The 20,733-nt window shown below is 41.7% G+C and overlaps 1 protein-coding gene across 1 annotated transcript in view; it reads right to left on the bottom strand.

Moving 5' to 3' along the window:
* Positions 1-20,733, bottom strand: part of lrrk2 (leucine-rich repeat kinase 2) — a gene marked incomplete at its 5' end in the record, with an annotated part of 46,696 nt that overhangs the window by 17,404 nt on the left and 8,559 nt on the right. Inside the window, 23 exons of the mRNA XM_083972864.1 lie at positions 471-652; positions 779-965; positions 1,380-1,473; positions 1,690-1,838; positions 3,476-3,726; positions 5,282-5,478; positions 5,945-6,017; positions 6,457-6,572; positions 7,292-7,480; positions 7,585-7,849; positions 8,700-8,870; positions 9,436-9,564; positions 10,300-10,439; positions 10,713-10,857; positions 12,297-12,424; positions 14,427-14,551; positions 15,260-15,389; positions 15,544-15,650; positions 16,695-16,774; positions 16,874-17,034; positions 17,243-17,362; positions 18,573-18,704; positions 20,489-20,623. Coding sequence (XP_083828990.1) covers positions 471-652; positions 779-965; positions 1,380-1,473; positions 1,690-1,838; positions 3,476-3,726; positions 5,282-5,478; positions 5,945-6,017; positions 6,457-6,572; positions 7,292-7,480; positions 7,585-7,849; positions 8,700-8,870; positions 9,436-9,564; positions 10,300-10,439; positions 10,713-10,857; positions 12,297-12,424; positions 14,427-14,551; positions 15,260-15,389; positions 15,544-15,650; positions 16,695-16,774; positions 16,874-17,034; positions 17,243-17,362; positions 18,573-18,704; positions 20,489-20,623 — 3,406 coding nt within the window. The remainder of the gene's footprint in view (positions 1-470; positions 653-778; positions 966-1,379; positions 1,474-1,689; positions 1,839-3,475; positions 3,727-5,281; positions 5,479-5,944; positions 6,018-6,456; positions 6,573-7,291; positions 7,481-7,584; positions 7,850-8,699; positions 8,871-9,435; positions 9,565-10,299; positions 10,440-10,712; positions 10,858-12,296; positions 12,425-14,426; positions 14,552-15,259; positions 15,390-15,543; positions 15,651-16,694; positions 16,775-16,873; positions 17,035-17,242; positions 17,363-18,572; positions 18,705-20,488; positions 20,624-20,733) is intronic.

The raw sequence follows: 20,733 nt of genomic DNA, 5'->3' as shown, positions 1-20,733 counted from the left end.
GAGCCTCTGTGCACACGGTGAAATTCTTGGACTGGCGCAAGACGGATGAAAGTGAAAACATTTGCCAAGAATGGGGTAAAAGCTATTTGTAGTGTAGACTATTTTTCTGCCCAGGGAATCACATTCATCAAGAACGAAAGTCGGAAGTTCAAAGACGATCAGATACCGTCATAGTTCCAACCATAAACGATGCCAACTAGCGATCCGGCAGCGTTATTCCCATGACACACCGGGCAGCGTCCGGGAAACCGAAACTAGGAAATGCTGTGCGAGTCGACCACTAAATAATAATATCAAAATAACTACGGTATAAAGACGAAACGATAATGCAGCCATTAACAAGTGTGGGTAACGTAGATTCATGAGACTCTTTTATAACCAAAAGCAAACTCCTCTGGGTCTATTTAAAAAAAAGAATGAGTGGGATATATGAATACATGAATGTGAATGCAGTGAGTGCAGCTCCTGACCTGACGATGTCTTTGGTCTTGCTGCCGATGAGCTTGAGGTCCAGTTGGAGCTTGAGGCCGTCCAGAGGCAGGTCCCACAGTCGGCTCAGCTTCCCCATCTCATCGGGGAAGGAGCGCAGGTTGGTGTTGTGGCTCAGGTCCAGAGAGGTCAGACCTTCCAACAGGCCGATCTGCGGAGGAACCTGGGTGTAAAAAAAAAAAAACGACACCGCGTCACAGCTCGTCGTTATACAGTAGCGATTCATCTGAAATTCCAGCTTCCAGCATCTCGGTTCTCATGTAGCGCTCTGGGCTGAGCTGAGCTGTACCTCACTGAGCCTGTTGCCGCTCAGGTGGAGTTTCTCCAGTCTGGTCCACTTGTGTATCGGTCCGCTCAGATCCACAGACGTGATGCAGTTCTGACTGAACATCAGCTCCCTCAGGTTGCTGGACGCCCAGAACCGCGGGCCGGGAAGAACCGCGATGTTGTTGGTTCTCATGTCCACTGACCTCAAACTGGACGGACGAAAAACAAGTTCACACATTTTTTCTCCACACACACACCAGAGTTCCTACATATTTGAAATTTCTAAATTATATACTTTTTCCAGACCCTAATTTCCAGACTTCTCGGTAAAAAAAATTCAAATAATTTGTGACATTTGAGTAAATAGATGTGTATCATGTAAATAAATCATGCAGTTAATCATTTGTTTTCATAATTCTGAATTTGTGTGCCATTATGTCACCAAATAATTTCCAGGAGGTTGTAGCTCGGTACAATAGCAAAATAATTAACCCAAATAACATCAGATAAGACCAAACCCAGGTAATTATTAATATAAATACATTTCCATAGTGCAATAGTTTCACACACTTGTATATTGAAATACACAGACATGGAGAAGAGCAGCTGAGAATCTGACTTACTTTGGCAGATCAAGTATGGCCTCAGAAACATACGTGAAACTGTTGTTGGCCAGTTTCAGTGTTGTGATCTTAGACGGCAGATGAGACAGGGAACCTGGAGAGAGGTGCAGAGAGTTCACTTTTTACCTATTTTAAGACAAGATTCCTCTTTTTTCTGTGTGATCACATAACTTCAAATACATACCGGCCTGATCTGATTTACAAAAATAGTTTTTCCTCATAGTGTTTTCAAATTAAACTTTGAAAAAAAAAAAAAAAACAGCCGAGCATATAGCGGGGAGAAAAAGGCAGGCACAAAGCTCTCACTCACAGATTTGGTTCATGGAGGCGCTGAAGGTTTCCAGTTTGGGACAGCCGCTCAGGAAGTCTGGGGAAATGTTCTCCACGCTGTTCTTACTCACGTCGAGCAGCTTGATCTCGGGCAGACACAGGGGGGTGCACAGCTCGGTTATACTGTTACTGAAAAGAGGGGCAAGAGAAACGTTCCCGGAGTTAAAACGATGGAAGAACGGTTATTGTGAATTATCATGGTGTGTGAAAAACCTGATTCGACATGACAAATAGGATAAGAAAAAAGAAAATAATATGCAAGCTTTTGAGGAGGGAAACGAGATACTGATTTTAGTCTGACTGTCCCACAGGAAGTGAATATAATGAGATGTGTTGGAAAGGTTGGCCAAGAACCAGTGACTTCAGTGTGAGGGACATTAAACTCTAAAGCCTGAAGAGATTCTTGCAGACACAGAGGGAGACACTTGTTCCACCATCTGGGAACCACAGACCAGAACAGACCGGACCAACTGAGATCACCATGTGTGCAGGGGCGACATCGACAGCCGACGTCCCTCTAAAAAACACTGTGGCCGAGAAGGAGCATCATGGGCCTGTTATGACTGTACGAGTTCATCTGGAGGAGTCGCTCTGACGGCGAGCGAGCACAGCCTTTACATATGAACTCCAAAAAGAAATACATCCAAAAAAAAAAACTCATAATACACAATCCAACAACTCCAAAACACTCTGGTGGACAAGTTGTGACCTGCACATTCACCACGCTATGAGATAATAACAGAACGTTACCAGACAGAGTTGTTTCAGAGGTAAATACAGAGACTGCTCGCTGAGAAGTTGCCCTTGATGGGAACGCGCATCAGCGGTTTTGCATGAATTTACCTCTAAAACAACTCTGTCTGGTAACGTTCTGTTATTATCTCATAGCGTGGTGAATGTGCAGGTCACAACTTGTCCACCAGAGCGTTTTGGAGTTGTTGGATTGTGTATTTGATGAGTTTGATGAGGGAAACCAAGAAATCCCATTAGCCTCCGTAGCGTAGCTCTGAGCAGCTCGCGGCTCTGCTCCGCCGTTCTAAAAATAGCTTGCACCGACAATTAAAGGTAACGAACCTACTATGACTGTGACTATAGGGATTATGACAATGGGCCAATTTTCCATATCTGTTGAAATCCGGATTTTGCAAAAGCAGTGAAATATGCATAATATGTCCCCTTTAAATGAACAAAGGATTGTGCAGCACTGGTGGAGCTGTGTGTACTACGTGTTTCTATTAGCGATATCTATGATAAATACAGAGAAAATAAAATTAATGTTACTATGGTTTTGACCTTCCGCAGCCAGCGATGTAATATCACTGTAATTCAGGTCAGTGGCTGCAAGAGTCACGGTATACTGTAGGTCATTTATGCATTGACCTGATTCAGCCGATTCACTGTAACCACAGCAGACATGGCTGACTCTCTGCTGTGCAATGGACTGAAATAAATCGAATTTCACAATTTTCCACATTTCCCTCCTCCTTCAATGCAAAAGTCCAGGGAAAATCTCATTATACAGTATGTGGGGTTTTATTGGTGTCATAGCAACAAACACATCAAAACAATGAAAGTGACATAAATGTGAGGGCATCCACTTCCTGTCTTACTACCACTATTACGTACTACATATTAGTGCTATGTAACTTTACTTGATTATGTGAATATGTGTTTAGAGGGGTGCACAATACAAGTATTGCTTTTCCATATTATAGTTTTATAGTATTTAAGTTTCGTTGCAGTGAAGCGTTTTCCCGGCAGCCTACCCTTCCATGAACAGCTCCTCCAGCTGATCCACGGCGCGGCCAAGCTCGTGTGGAAACGTGGTGATTTTGTTGAAGGACAAGTTGAGCTGCCGCAGCGTGGGGCAGGTGACGGCGGGGTCAAAGGTCAGCAGGGGACCCACGCAGTTACGGGAGACGTTGAGCATGCTGAGCGACGGCAGAGACAGCAGCTCCACCGGCAGCGACTGCAGCTGGTTGCTCTGCAGGTCCAGTCGAGTCAGACTGTACAAACCCTGCCAGGTCAAAAACAAACAAACAAAAGCTTCAGTGTGTATTTCCTTTTGAATGAATGAATGAATTTATTTTTTTCATTTGTCTAAAATGAAAAATATATAAATCAATCTATCAATCTATCACTCCATCAATCTATCTATCTATCTATCTATCTATCTATCCACAGGCGTAACTATCGACGCTGCAACCGGTGCAGCTGCACCGGGGCCCAGACGCCGTCAGGAGCCCATGAAGGAAGAGGGAAAAAAATGTGGATGATGTGGGCCAGAGAAAAAAACAAACGTGTGTAAACATAATAAGTAGGCTATGAGCTGAAAATGAAACAATGTGTCATTTTTGCACCAGTTTGTGTGAAAACAGGCTGAAAGTGAATGAATGAGAACACTCTTGTTGCACTACTTGAGGGATAAAAGTAATGACTCCATGACTTTCTGCACTGCCCACGGAACCGAAGCGCAGCGCCCTGGAGCGGAGGCAGTTTCTGATCAGCGCCCATGTTAACCTATGTGACTGGACGCACATCCCACGTTGCGGGGCGGCTCGCCAGCGGAGGCTTGCGTGCTGCAGCGTCTGTTCTATTTTTCACGCGAGCCGTGAGCGCTGTTGTCAAGCTGGATAGACCAGGTCGTACCCGACAGGAAGTCGGGCACAGAAAAGGCGAGAGAATCCGGTCAATTTTCAAAATAAAAATAATTAAATGATGACTATTAAGTTGTTGCTTGTCTGTCTATAAACATTTGTCAGCGTCTGACTCTGCACACGAGAGACACACACACACACACACCCATACAGAGCTAGAGACAAGTGGAGTCGATGTTTGACCAGCGCGGAGAGGGCAGGAGAAGCACGCTCCCAGTACGACCAGCCCAGCACCTGCGAGGACGCACGCTGCGCTGTAGCCTGTGTGTGTGTGTAGGCGCGCGCGCTTGTGTTTAGGTCGGCGGGTGGGGGCACAAAAAAAATATTTGTACTAGGGCCCATCACCATGATGTTACGCCACTGTATCTATCTATCTATCTATCTATCTATCTATCTATCTATCTATCTATCTATCTATCTATCTATCTATCTATCTATCTATCTATATCTACATATACTACATAAATATCCATATAAATAAACATAAATACCCCATCCATTAAAATATATAAAACATATAGTATATATTCTAGATAAATATCCATATGAATTTATAATATCCCGTATGTTAAGCAATTTATTTTTATCCCTCATCTCTTCTATATACCTATTTAGAAATATTTTTTTATACCTCTTTATATGTATTTAGGTTTGTTTGCATTGCTTAGTATGCACGTGCTTTTCATTGTTGTTCTTACTTTATGTTTTTTTCCCGTTAGATTAATGCCTTTTTCTTCTTTCTGTGAACATTCCCTGGATATTTCTTGGCAGTAGATTACTTCTTCCTTTGTACATTATCTGCGCTGTTTTAAACTTTTAACCAAATCCATAAATTTCAAATATGCGTGATTTTATAAAAAAAGCGGGTTTAATATTTGTTTTTCTCAGTGATTCAGCACAGGTCAGAGCCGTTACCTGGCAGAGCTCTGAGGGAAACTCCAGCAGACTGTTGTGGCTCAGGTCGAGGCGGAGGACGTGGCTCAGCTGCTGCTGCACGAAGCCGTCGTCCATCAGACAGGACACAGAGTCCAGCTCGTTCCCCGACAGGTCCAGCAGGCGGATCCTCTCCCGCTCTTTGGGCAGAGCGGCGGAGCTTTCACCAGAGCCCAGCACTGAGGAGGACGAGCCACAGGAGGCAAATCATTAGGTACAATCTGATCTGATTTACAGACGGTCATAGGTCAGGGGTTTTGCCACTGGATGGTACAAAATACTGTGAAAATCAATTTAACAAGTGCAGAAACATGACGTCAGTAGACAGTGTTTGGTTAAAAGGATTTTAAAAAATGTCTCTCAATCCTAATTTTTAGCCTTGTCTCACCGGTAATGGATTAAATCATTTTTTCCATGGAGAATAAAGAAGTGATAGAGTCTATAAAAAAAAAGTGTGAAAGATTCTGTGGCGCAGGTCTCCCGTCCTCGTCTAAAACTGTGTGTATTTGAAGCAGCTCCAGGTTCAGAGGCAGATGAATAACATTTGAACATTTTTCAAGTTCACTCTGAGAAAAACAGAAATGTTTTTGTTTGAAAGACAAATGGGAAAAAAGTTGAACCGAATAGAAAAGCTAATGCAGTTACCTTTGTGGGCGGAGTTAGTCCTCCCGTATCTCCTGTGTAGAGACTCACCATGGTCACACTCAGTCTGACCACTCTGCAAACACAGAGAGAGAGAGAGAGAGAAACAACATTACGACAATGTAATTCAATCTATTCTAAAATACACAAGAAAACAACATCACACAAGCTTTACGTGCTTAAAGGGATAGTTCAACATTTTGGTAAATTGGCCCATTGCCATAATCGCTATAGTCATAGCAGTAGGTTTGTTACCTTTAATTGTTGGTGCAAGCTATTTTTATTGGAGTTGTTGGATTGTGTATTTGATGAGTTTGATGAGGGAAACCAAGAAATCCCATGAGCCTCCGTAGTGTAGCTCTGAGCAGCTCGCAGCTCTGCTCCGCCGTTCTAAAAATAGCTTGCACCGACAATTAAAGGTAACGAACCTACTGCTATGACTATAGAGATTATGGCAATGAGCAAATTTGCCTATATGTTGAACTATCCCTTTAATAATAATAAATAGTTTTTACCTCTGCACTGGCATGTCTGCGTCGCCCCTGCTTCCTCTTAAAGGAGCCCCCCCTCAGCTCCTCTGTGGAGTTATTATGAGGTTTTGGAGACAGAACACCAGACAGTGAATCACTGCCTGCAAAAGGAAAAACACACAGGAGGACAAATGGTTAATATTCAGCCATATTATAGTCAGGCCTAAGAGTTTTTATTTAAATAAAGCCCATTAATATTAAGAAAATAAGTTGTTTTTGTTCGTGGAGGACTAAAAGGAGGATGAACTCATTTATAGACAGAGGAAAGAGCACACAGTCACATTAGTGTCACGTCAGCCTACAGATGCTCTTTTTTTTTGATTAATGATCATTTAAAAAAAGAAAAGAAAAGAAAAGGTCACATGCAAAACGAACAGATGAGTCACTAATGTCGCATCACAACTCTGAGGCAGAATGAACTGAGACTAATGCCAAGTCAAAACATCTATAACTAATCAATGTGACTCTCTGAAAAAATGCACAATGTGAGAGTATATGATGCTTCTGAGAAGACAAGGGGACAGTGAGGGGGTGTTACAATACGACAACAGTCTGAAAAGTTCAGCAGATCGAGCCTGTAATAGAATTAAATTGCTGTCTGAACAAACCTACTGTGATTCTAGTGTGTAAATTTAATAAAGTGTCGGTTCCACTTCATTCTATAGACTCGAACTGTCTGAGATTAACAACCCCCCCGAGACTGTGCTATGAACTTTACTTCCTGATATCAATGAATGAACACATGTGTCAAGAAGTTAAGACCTTTTACAAAATATGGCAACCATTTTTAAACACATGTCTGATGAGTCTGATACTTTACCATCGCTCTCCATGTCGTCGTTGAACAGCAGGCTGTCGTCCATGGAGACGAAGCTGAAGCTCGAGTCGTCGCTCTCGTCGGAGATGTAGCCAGAGGTCAGACAGGGGTCGCCCACCGACCTGGGGGTGCCGCTGACGCTCTTGGACTTCTGGAGGGATTGAATGTACCTGGCCAGACTCATACCTTTACCTGAAAGAAAAAAAAACAAGAACATGATTCACCTTTAAGTTAAAATCAAAAGATAATCAATGTGGAACGATATAAAACAGAGAAAAGCATCGACTCTTCCTCACTGTTGTTGTAACGGAGGCTGTGTGCTCTTCCTCTTTCGGCCAGCAGGGGGCTGAGCCAGGCGGCGTCCAGGCGGCCCAGCCTGAAGCCCCCCAGGCAGAGGGAGCTGTTGTTGAGGTCCAGACCCAGTCGGCCCAGCAGCTGGATGACGGTGGGCCCGTCGCCCCGCTTCACGCTCACCGCCAGAGCCTTGCGGAGATGCTGCTCGTGCGCTCCTCGGCTGAGCAGCAGCTCCACCAGCTCCAGAGGCCCGCCCCTCTCACACACCTGCAGACACAACGCACAGGTCAACACAGGGATATTAATGTTTATCCTCTCTACTGATGAGTCCGTCAGGAGGTTTTATTGAATCACAATAGTTTTCTGGTCAATTAATAAAAGCTGGAACAGAATTTCTGTTTTTGATTTTTGATCTTTTTTTATTCTCCAACAGGACAGTTCAACATGTTTATAAAGATGTTGCTATATGTGCTGTTTTTCTTAACAGAGGTTGATTGTTCTGTGTGTGTTTTATGTGTATTTGTATTTATGGGTATTGGATGTTTTTATGTGTTTTGGACCTCCTGTCTGCAAATCAATTTCCCAACAGGGACAATAAAGATAACTTTGAAGGTACAGAGATCCGTAGGCTTGGCTTCATTCAATAAAAATCAGGGGGCCTTGGGGAAATATGCTCACATTTCTCTATTGATTATTGACACTATATTGAAAACTACACCCATATACATACGTATACCACCACTTACAAGCACTTTACCCCATGTAACCTGCCATGTTGTGTTTGTTTCCTTATCTTCTTTTAACCTACCTTGTTTCTTGTTTTTATGTTGAAGAGTGTTTTTCTGTTTCCTGCTTCTTTGATGTGTGATGATTGTAAGTATGTATGCCAGAATACCACTGTGATGGGCAGTTGCAGTTTCATTGTATTTTAATGCAGTGACAATAAAGGGCTCTTATCTTATCTTATCTTATCTTATCTTATCTTATCTTACATAACTGTTACTTTACGACAACTTTAAAATGTTAAAAACTATTGACAAAAAATATCAAATATCTGTGGGTCAAACAACTTCACATTTGACCCTAATCGCGCCTTCATGTATCGTGATCTTCCGACCTGGTAGATGAGAGACTCCGTCTTTGTCTTCTTGTTGATGTCGGCTCCCATCTCGATCAGACACTCGGCCATCGTGGTGTTCCCGTCCTTACAGGCCTTTTCTAACATCCTGTAGTGTAGCTCCAAGTCGCTCCACATCTTAGACAGAGCCAGGCACACAGACTTCCGCAGCTGAAGGAGGGAGGGAGAAAGGGAGGGAGCAGAGGTCAAGGACGACTAAAAGGCTCCCACACAACTCTGTTTATTAAATTACTCTGAACTTCCCCAATCTTTTCAGCAGGAGATTTTCTAAGAACTTCATGCTCAATTTAAAAAGTATTCAAAAAAATGCCTGTTGTGTCCTGTGCAATCGTTTGGGAACTACTACATGGTCCTTTCAGTGGGGGCTGTGTGTGCGTACAAAGCCACTTCTGTTTAAACATGACTGAAATTCCTGACATTTGTAGTTGCAGTTGCATCACAAAAAAAAACATATTTATACAGCCCTCAATCATTATCCCAGTTCTGGGGCTGAATCCTTCTGAGGCTGCATTTAAAGACTAAAGATTTGATCAAAGTGATGCAACAAGAGGATCCAGTGAGTTGAATCCAATGGGGATCTTCTTCATGGCCCAAAATATCTCAAAATTCATTGCAATGAACACAGATAACACCAGCAGAGAGCCTGAGATCACACTTTCAAATCTATGTCTTGGATTTCAGGTCAGCACAGATGTCTACTGTAGCTCTGACTCACCGGGTTGCTGCTCTGGTCTGGACCTTCATCCCTGAGTTGTTGGAAGATGTGCCTGTCAAAGTCTTCTCTCTGCAGCTCAGCAGCTGCTCCTGAACAAGCATCCAGCATCCTGAGAGCCACCTGAAAACACTGCACCACACACCACCGGAGACGGGAAAACATTACAATCTGCATCCAACAAACTGGAGCTCCAAAGTGTCCAGACTGCTCACCATCAATCACATTAACATCTTATATTAGAACAGATCTGTGAGTTACAGGAGACAGAGACGGTGCCGAACCTGTTAGTCAGTCAGAAAGTGGGGAGACCATGTGTGAGAACAAGTGAGATGATGAGAGTGAAGCAAAGCTGCACAATGTGGAAGTGACAAAACACTGTGCACAACTGTTTTTGGTGTAACGTGCGTTAGAATTACAACATTTTAAACGCTGTTGTAAGTTACTTTGCTTTAATATGTAAGTAACTTGCAAGCAATTTCATTTCTCTGAGTTTAAGTCTCTTATCCAATCATCCAACTAATTTCACTATGAACATTTCACCACACCATGAGAACATGAGGTGAAGAACAAACAAAAGAACAAACAGATACGAGGACACATAATTTAAGGCCAATCTGCCTAATTTAAAATAAATATCACATGTAGCCTACAGTCGTTTTGAACTAATTGTTTCATTGACTAAATAAGCATCATTTTCCCATCATGTCAGGTAAGAAGATGCAGGTGTTCGACATGAAGTGGGATGTGGATGTGTTGGGACTAAAACTACATCCTCAAACTGCAACAGCATCTTGACCAAGGGGCATGTCAGGGTAGGCGTAACAAATTAAAGCATTGAAGCAGAAAGAAGTAGCAGCCAGTCACCTTGAGGAGCATCTCAGAGTCCTCTCTGTACTGGACGAGGGTGACGACCACCACGGAGGCCAGAACAGGCACGATCATCCTCGACAGCTTCTTCTTGGATACGAGGTAGTTGAGCAGGGTCAGTCCCCAGTAGTGTATCTCTGCAGCACGTTGGGGAAAGTTAGTGAAAGCACAAGGTCCGATATACAAACACATTGAATGGAACAGATAAATAATAATAATAATGGTCTTCTTCATCGACCTAAACCTGGTTTTACAGACTGACCCCCGAGGGAGCGCCTGTCGTGTTAATAACAAGACAAACTGTCCCTGTGTTGCCCACAATGCAATAATAATACAATCTAATTTGTGTTCATTTAGCCTCTGGGCTGTTAAAGGGCCATTACCGACAACGACAATTGTGTATACTGTACCTCGGTCCTGTGGGAACATCTGTAGTGTGTGCAGCACCGTGTCTATGGCCCCCTGCTGGCAGAGCAGGTCCACTGCACCGGAGCAGTCGGCCAGAGCAGACAGCACCTTCAGACCGCTCCGCTGTATGACGGGGCTGCTGATGAACTGCAAACACACAAACACACACACAGCACTCAATGAGAAGGTATTTGTCTTTCACATAACCACCTGAATGGATCCTTACTTCTGTTTTTGCTGATCTAATCAACAATGTTTTCATTGAATATCTGTGGTTTTTCCCAGGTCATGACATTGCAGGTCAAACTATTGGAGCGGTTTCAACGCAGCAACCTCACTGAACGTCATCATTCGTCATTCAAATCATTCAGATTTTAGCTTCTTCGTTGTTTTTTTCTTTAATAAAATTCCAAAAGAAAATTTAAAAGGGGCAGTAATGCGTTGGTATCAAGTTGGCTGAAAAGGTATAATGCAATTTTGTTATTTTATGAACAGATAAAGAGATCAAAGAGAAAATGATGACCTGGGAGGACCAATGTTGCACAGAGGTTAATACTGAATCTGCTTCTATTTAACATACAGATAACAAATATCTCCATAGTTATGCATTATTGTGCATAACTATGGAGATATTTGTCATTTATATGTTAAATAGTATATTATTGGATAAGAAAGTGCATAATATTCGTGGCACAACATCTTTGTTGATGTAATTGCTGTTATAAATGGGACTGATTCACATCTTCTCTAAAAATGATACAAGAATCACGCAACAGTGACCTTTGACTTTCAAAATCTAATCACTTCATCCTTGAGAATTTGTATCAAATTGGAGGAATTTCCTCAAGACGTTGCTGCGGTTCAGGAGGAGAACGAGCCTCAGGCTACAGCAACTGTCGCCAGCTGTGGAGGCTGAGAACCTGAGCGTTATAAAAACCTTCATGAAGGCAGGATTCACAGCACTGAGCCGCATTAGTGTCTGTTATTGAATTGTTCATAAAAAAATAAATCTTTGGTTTAAGATGAACGACTTTGTCATATCTGTCAAATGCTTTATGTCTCAGTTAGGAACAAAAAATCCTTCTAGGGCAAAAAAAAACACTGGTTGAAAGCTTTTATTGTTAAGTGTTGCCCTTTGGCTTTCCTGCTGATATTGTTTCTGTCTGTGTCAACCACGTCAGCCTCGGGCTCACGATACCAACAAGAGAAAGGAGAGAGGGGGGAAAAAAACAAACATGTGCACCCATTCATTCATCCCAGCGAGTATAGCAAATTCTTTTTAGAAATGTAATTACATCCTTCCGATGTTCTGCTTGTGGGACAAGCTACTGTATAATTTCTGCAATGAATGGATGAACTGTTGTTTAATTTATGTACTGACTGGGAACTATATGTACAGTCTATGGACGTCGTACGCTGTTTCTCTTTTGGAGGAGAACAAATCCCACTGTTGTTTTCTGGTGTTTTTTCAACCTCTGCTGTCTCTCCCTCCATCACATCAGGCCACAGATTCAAAGAGACCGATAAAAAAAACTGAAAGAAGATGGGTCAGATTACACAAAGAGATGTTTTTAGGGAAGTCGTACCCTGTTGAGAACTTCTAGGTAAAGAGTGTGAGCTCCCTCCACCACACACTGGTTTTTCAGGACCTTCAGCGACACGTCCACCATGTCGGGATCTGGGACTGAGCTGCCGTGCTCCCTTAAGCTCCTGTCTGGGAGTTCACACACAGCGGAGACACGAGTGAAGACAAAGACACAAGGAAACATATATACACATGGACACACAGATCCAAGTTTGACTATCTGGAATTAACATTGTAGATATCAACAACGTCTTTCTGACTAATCGTAATTACATTTTGAGTAGTTGGATTTTTGATTCAAGATATCTGAAATTCAGTTTTACCTAGTCAAAAAGAATATTTTAGATATCCACAACTACATTCTGCCTAGGATAAATGACGTCACTTTTCCCATTCATGTGTATGGGGTTTGTCATCACAGATATCTACAATTCAGTTGCAGATATCCACTATGTGAATTATGGATATCTGTAACTGAATTACAACTAGTAGTAGTGATTCCAGTTTGAGATATCTACAACGTCATTTCGCCTAGTCAAAACTTAATTTAAGATATCTGAAAAGGGACATGTAGATATCTTTAATTGATGTGAATTAAAGATATCTGTAACTGGAATTATGACTAGTCAGAATCAAATTGTAGATATCTCAAACTGGAATTAGCACTAGTCGCAGTTCAGTAACAGATATCCGTAATCTGCATCTGCAATCTGCATATCTGGATATCTGCAACTGAATTGCAGATATCTGTAATGACAAACCCCAATACACATGAATGGTTAAAGTGACGTCATTTGTCCTAGGAAGAACGTAGTTGTGTGGATATCTGAAATGTTCTTTTTGACTAGACAAAACTAAATTACAGATATCTGCAACACATATCCAGTTTGGCTTTTAAAAGTTAAAATGGCTTGCCACATATACACACACACACATACAACTGCTTCTGTTGTCAATCACTAATCTAATCAGCAGTGTCACCAACAGCAGAGACAGAGACCCACTATAACCTCATTTTGGTAGAAATGAAAACATAAACATCTTCTTCTCCACTTCACCAGCTTTTCACAACATAAAGCTGCTCTGTCATTCACAGAAGTTAAGATCTATATCCACCATATGGGTCTGTGAGCTTTGTCTTGCTCTGTTCTCACCAGATATAGACTGTTATACCACACACACACTGTGCATGGACTCATGTAAACATTCCTGACCTTCTTGAAAATTAGCTAACAGATCAGATCCTGATAAGTGTGCTGCCCTATATTTATTTCAATTGCTTGAATTGCAATTTTATGCCTTAAATGTTAGCATTTAAGGCATTAATGCCGTAAATTGATTTCAGTCTGGAGCAGATTGGAGTTAACACAAAATGTAGAGCATAATGTAATCGCATACTATTTCATAAAGAGTTGTGTTTCAGCCACTTGATGAATGGAAGTCTGATACGAACCCTGCCATTACTAATGCTTTGGTAAAATGTCAGTTTATTTAGTTAATATGTCTCTAATACAATAAAACAATAAAACTTACAGTCCACTGATTGAATAGATTAAACTGAACCTTATAGACACAGACACAAAATAACTAGGATAACAGGGAAAAGAGGAAACAACCATTATTTAATTTAATGGGGGGGAGTTAGTCCATAAATTAAAGGACAATTCTGGGCAAATTCAACCTTGGGCTCTAGTTTCCTAATATTTTAGGTCTAAAAGAAGGATTCTGAAGAGCATATAATGGGAGCAAACTGATCTTACGCTGTTTGGGCTGTGTTTGGACTTTGTATTACAGCTCCATTTACAAACATGTCGGCTTTCTTGAAGTAAACAAACCCCTCGGTGTATGTTTGTAGCCATCTGGCGTTATCGGTGGAAAAAAATTGCGGTTTTGTGGGATGTAAACAGCCTAAACAGCCTAAGATCCGTCCGCTCACATTCTACACTGCTGTGGTGATGCGGGGACAGACACAACTACTGCATAACAGGAGACATTACAAAGAAAATCTCCAGATTCATTCTTTTAGACCTAAAATATAAGGAAACTATAGCTCCAGGTTGATCTTGCCCAGAATTGTCCTTTGACACTTAATAGTGGCTACAATAAAATGAGGGAGGAGGTTTTAATGTACCTGGGCAGAGGAAGACCAGGCTGGCCTGCAGAGCCTCCAGCTGGACCTCTGGCTGGAAGTTGTGGACCTTCATGGCGCTGAGGATCTGACTCATGGCCATGTTCAACTCATCCAGACTGGCCGTCCTGCAGACACAGGAGGACGGTCATGTTAGGAACATATCTGCATGAGCTTGAATGGGCTTCTGACTGCTGTTTTAAGACGGATTTGAAGCTATATGAATTTATGAAGTTCTCCTTTAACTATCTTTTTACACCTATTACAACCTTTTCATACATATCGGTGCCACTGCATAGCTACGGTTTTGCCATTAATAAAGAAGTTATAAGAAACCCTCTGAGCAGCGCTAAATCTTCAGGACAGCCTGGAAACTACAGAGACTCGATTTCTCCAAGTGATGAGACAGGCTAGCCGCTAGTGCTAGCTGGTTAGCATGCTAACAGTAGAAGAGAAAAGGTGTTACAGTTGGTTTCCACTGCTACAGACAGATGTTGGTGAAGTTTAATGTTGAAACTTGAAGCTGTTTCAGTTGCAGAATAGTTAAACAGCTGCTAATGCAAATGAAAGCTACGCAAACATTACAAATAGTTACATTTATGCTGATTTGATTGGCAGAATTTCAGTATTTTCATTCTGACTAAACAACCTAAACACTAGCTATGTTGTAGCAATAGCACACCTTACAAATGGCTCTTTTATTCATACTCATCAAACAACATTGACCTCGATATTACCATATTTCCCCCTCACGCTAACATCTGACCTCATCTATTCCTGTGACTTACTCAACCAACATGGACACGCTGGGTTCAAAGAGCGTTTGTGCTGCTCACCTCGACTGGAAAAGCAGGGTGAGCAGTTTGCAGGCGCTGATGGAAACTTCTGCTGAGGATGAATGTCTCTTCATCATCTCCACTAGGTTAACATGGAGGCCACTGGACAGCAGCAGAGTACACATTTTACCTGCAACCCAGAACAGACCTTTTATTGTACAAGCAGACAAAACAGGGCTCTATCTATTAATCACTGAACCTATTAGGCTAATTAGATGAGTCAATGTCGTTTAACAGGAGGGTGGATACATGTGTAGATACAGTGGTTGCTTATATGTACTCACTGTTGTGAGTAATGAGAGTGGCGATAGCACTGGTAGCAGCTTTAAACACGCTGGGAGAGGAGGAGTGGAGCAGCATGGCTGCCATCAACTGTCTGTGAACCGGCGTCCTGAAAACAAAACCACACGATGACACACAACACAACACAACAGCAGACATACAGTATTACACTCTCTCATTCATTTATTCATTCAAGGATAAAATGTGTGTAGGAGGTGGCTCAACGAAATGGTTTTTGTTTCTAGGATGAAACGGATTCGCCTTAGCAGATGGACTGCACCAAACTATCCATATCCCTACTTTGGTTATTGCATATAGGGATGGGAACATTTCACATCTGAATCAATACAGTACCAATACTCGGTACCTGGGAATCGGTGCGGGTACAACGGCACCTGTTTTCGGTACTTTTTGTGTGTAAGTGTGGTAAATGAAGTTATTTTGTCTATAAATAATAGTCAAAATTCTGAATTTTGAATATTTATTTTTCAACAACATCACAGAGTATTTTAAGTTAAGTTTTAGGAATGGGAAATGATTTTTGAATACCAAATAGTCATTCAATGAAAAATAAATGAATAGTTCATGAGACTATCTTGTCTGAAAATATGTAAATGTTCCCTTTTTACTGTGGTAGAGGGAGAAACATAGAAAGACTCTGTGAAACTCTGCAAATAAAAAAACAATGAAACTGAGGAGCAGCACAAACTCTGCAAGGTGCAGACTGTGATGACTAATATTTGCGTGGCGGCAGACTCTCCCATAGACTATATCCACTCTTGCTGACGCACGTTAAAGGGACAACGAAAAGTTTCTCCATCGGCAGAACGAAAAATTCCACGACAATAAAAAAGTCTCATATCAATGTGGATGAATCTACGTTACCCACACTTGTTAATGGGCCCATTTTCGATAAATATATACCGTTTTGTCTCTTTCGGTTTCGCGGCGAGTCAGTCTAATTGTATATATCCTCATATAGCCTCTGTCTTTCTTTTTATTACTTTAATTACTTCATGTAACAATGTCAAGTGCTGTATATCCATTTTGTATGTAGCTTTTCTTTTCTATTTTTGCAAAAAAAAAGTTAAAATATGTATATATTCAAAAAGGATCAAATGTGTTTGCTGTGTGATTGTGTTTGAGTGAGCACCTCTCATCCTGCTCCTCCTCTGAGTGGCTGACTCCAGCTCTGTGCAGTAACAGACTGTGAATGGCCCAACTGGCAGCTTCCTGAGGATTCACACAAGTCACAGGCTTTCACCACCGGGGGGTTACACAAGGTTAAATATTTTTCCGTGGCTCTGACGCTGGGAAGTGACTTGGACTGACCTGAACTGCTGGCTCGGCAGCGTGGAGCTCCAGCGCCACACAGCAGGCCTCCATCCAGCCCAGGCCCATGTCCTCCACCTCCTCTTTACCCCTGTTCTCCTCCTCCTCTCCTTCCTCCAGACCCTGCTCCGCCACCGCCTTGCTTTGCACGATGGTTGCAGCTGACGGGGGTAAATCAAATCAAATCGAATCAATCGGCATTCTTTCTGTATGTAAAGAGGATCTTTTTGTAGATAGCGCTGCTATTTCTAGACATTGAGGTCAACTCATTGTTTTCCATAACTAATCCATCTATGAGGACATAAATAAATAAATGTGTTATATATAGTATAGTGTGTGTGTGTGTGTGTGTTGAGTGTGTGTCCTCACTGAGGTCAGCCAGGCAGGACAGAGCGGCTGCTTGCAGCGCGGCGTTGTTGGGGAAAGTCTGACAGGCCCTCACCGCGACCCTCTGGACGCCGTTCAGCACCAGGATGTTGTAGTAACTCTCTACGAGATGAAACAAACAGAGGCCTCCACTGATTCAATATCAATCTTAAAGGGATAGTTCAACATTTTGGCAAATTGGCCCATTGCCATAATCCCTATAGTCTTAGCAGTAGGTTCGTTACCTTTAATTGTTGGTGCAAGCTGTTTTTAGAACGGCGGAGCAGAGCCGCGAGCTGCTCAGAGCTACGCTACGGAGGCTAATGGGATTTCTTGGTTTCCCTCATCAAACTCATCAAATACACAATCCAACAACTCCAAAACACTCTGGTGGACAAGTTGTGACCTGCACATTCACCACGATATGAGATAATAACAGAACGTTACCAGACAGAGTTGTTTTAGAGGTAAATTCATGCAAAACTGCTGATGCCATCGGGGGGCAGTTTTTCAGCAAGCAGTCTCTGCATTTGCCTCTAAAACAACTCTGTCTCGTAACGTTCTGTTATTATCTCATAGTGTGGTGAATGTGCAGGTCACAACTTGTCAACCAGAGCGTTTTGGAGTTGTTGGATTGTGTATTTGATGAGTTTGATGAGGGAAACCAAGAAATCCCATTACCCTCCGTAGCGTAGCTCTGAGCAGCTCGCAGCTCTGCTCCACCGTTCTAAAAATAGCTTGCACCGACAATTAAACAAACCTACTCCTAAAACTTTAGGGATTATGGCAATGGGCCAATTTGCCAAAATGTTGAACTATCCCTTTAATCTGTCAACTGTCAATAAAACACATTAGCCTCTTCTAAGTGAGTGAAATCCAAACACCACTGTGTGGACAGTGATAACACTGTTTGATTTCACAAACAGTGTTATCACTGTCATGGTAGCGACTGTCAACAAGTGAGATACTCCGGAGTTAATTATTGAATGACTCAGCATCATGAGTGGAGAACATCAAGTGCTTTACAAAATAAAAATGACAAGCACTATAAAAATCAATAATAACAGGAACAAATAAGACAAGAAAACACACCAAAGACAGAATAACTGAATAAATAAATACATGCAGCAAAATAAATAAAGCAGAAAATAAAATTAAAGTAGAAATTAAAGTAAAGGAATTAAAAGAAATACACAAAAAAGGTAAAAATGCCTTTCTGTTATACAAGTCCCTCCTTCCCAGTATGTAATGTAATAAATCAGTTATTGTGTTATAATGCAGGAGGCTTGGGGGCGGCTGAGATGTTTCATAGATGTTACGATCGGGGTCTGACCTGAAGTAAACCTCCTGAAGAGGCAGCAGGCCGTCTCCTGCAGCTCCTCCACCTCGGGGAAAGCGTCCATGGCGGCGATGATGATGCTGTAGCACCGGGCGCCTCCTGACATCAGCACCTCCACGTTGCTGACTGTGGGGAAAAAAAAAAAAAAAAAAGGTTGTAAATTCAAAGTATGAACAACGTTTTTTTTGTGTTTCTGGTTGGGATTTAATTTAATTCTAGTCTGCAATCGAAGGACAGATTATACATAAATATAAATTTGTTCTGAAAGAGTCCAGATAGTATGAGTAATGTGATAAGAGCTGATTAACAGAGACAAAGATAAGGATCTTTTCAACTGTCAAAAAAAAAATCAGCAAAGGAAATGAAGCAGGAGGTCAGAAAAAGTCCTTCATAAAGACAGAGTGTTATCTCCAACCAGGCTGGAATCCCCCATGACCGAGACAAATCACACATCTGTGAAGATTAATGTGGAAAAAAATGTTCATGACTGAAACTCCTCCACTTTTGTTCTGTGCACTTAGTTTTTTCCCTCCTTTTCTTCGTGTTCAGGTCAACGATCCACACAGGAATCATCCAGATAATTAGAATTTCAGAGAAAAGCAACGTCTCAGTTGGTTCTTCTTTATTTATTGATGTATTTATTTATTTTTATCTTTGTGCTGTTATTTTTCTTCGTAAGTCAGCTGGTGGCTTTTTAAGAGATAATGGATGATATAACGTTGCGTTACTGTGCTTAACTTTTCTAACTGATAAATAACCTTATATAATCTATTCAGGACAGAATTTCTGAGCCTCCCCTCTGATTGGCTGACTGTTTTCTGGATGATGAAAAATAAAAATCTTTCGGAGATTTCAGGGAAACACTCAGAGAAACCAAATCCTGGGAGAAAAGACGGTGTGTACAGGTGGGCGGGGCTTAAAGCACGGCTAAAAGCTGTGTTGTTATGACATCACAAAGTAACAGGAAGTCCTCACGGCTGGTTTTAAGGCTCAGTTTCTGAATACAGACTGTGTAGACTGAACACTTTAATACTTTTACAGTATTAATAGAGAAGCTAGATCTGCTTTATAATCACACTACACATAGACATCTACGTTTATACTGCATGGGACCTTTGAGATTAATTCAGTGGCATTTGATTTTATGAAACAGACCATAATTGTGTGTGAATAAAACTTAAAAATAAAAATGATAACATCTTAAACGAGCAACAACCTCCCACTTTGACAGCAACCCTTTCTGATGACGTCAGAAAAATTTAATTCTAGTAATACCAGGATTTGCAGAGGTTGTCTGATAATCACATTTGCTGTTCCAAAACAATTTAAAATAAAGTTTTCATGGAAATGTTGGAGGACTCAATTATCTGTTGCGTAACTATGTATTTAGAAAGCAAATACAAAGAGTATCCGCTCTGTCCTCCTCCCCACGGGGGGAATTTCCACGAAGATTTGACGATTTTTTTTCCAGCAAAAAGCCACTCTCCTCCTGTCCCACAAACAGTATCTCTTACTCTGTAGGAGCACAAGGCCAAAAGTGTTTACTGTCATCTAATCTAATTTACATCAAAACGTCACGGTGACATCATAGTGAGACTGGGCTAGAAATAGACCGGGAGAAATAAAGAAAGGCTGGAAATAGACTGTGTGAAAAAATATGAAGACAAGGATGATGATTAATGTGCTTCTTTAGGATCTCTGTGTACGACTGAGAGTCCTGTGCCATAACAACACATCAATCATGACATTAGTGGAGTGACAGCAGCAGCACACATTCCTGTTCCTCTCCACATGGACACATCAACTTCTATATCTATACATTAATCTATGATCAAGTCGTAAAAAAAAGTTAGTGCTCTAGTTCTTTTCTTGCCCTCATGAGCCCTGTTGAGGTGTAATGAGGTCGTTACCCGGGCGAGCCAGGGGCAGCAGCACTTTCATGGCCTGAAGCAGCAGCTCCGAGCTGTCGGGGAACTTCTGCAGAGCCGCCAAGACCGCGAGGTGGTCCTGGTTCTCCACAAACTCCATGAGGTGGTCATCGCTCACTGGAAACACACACACACAGGGAATATATTCACCTACTGACATGAAAAAATGCTGAGATCTTCATTCTGATGATCTTATTGTGCTGTTTGTTTGTTTTATTGTATTGTGA

Source organism: Trachurus trachurus (genome assembly GCF_905171665.1).
Source record: "Trachurus trachurus genome assembly, chromosome: 6".
NCBI classification, from domain to species: Eukaryota; Metazoa; Chordata; class Actinopteri; order Carangiformes; family Carangidae; genus Trachurus; species Trachurus trachurus.
The sequence above is the reverse complement of the archived record's forward strand: the minus strand, read 5'-3'. Positions and strand labels throughout refer to the sequence as shown.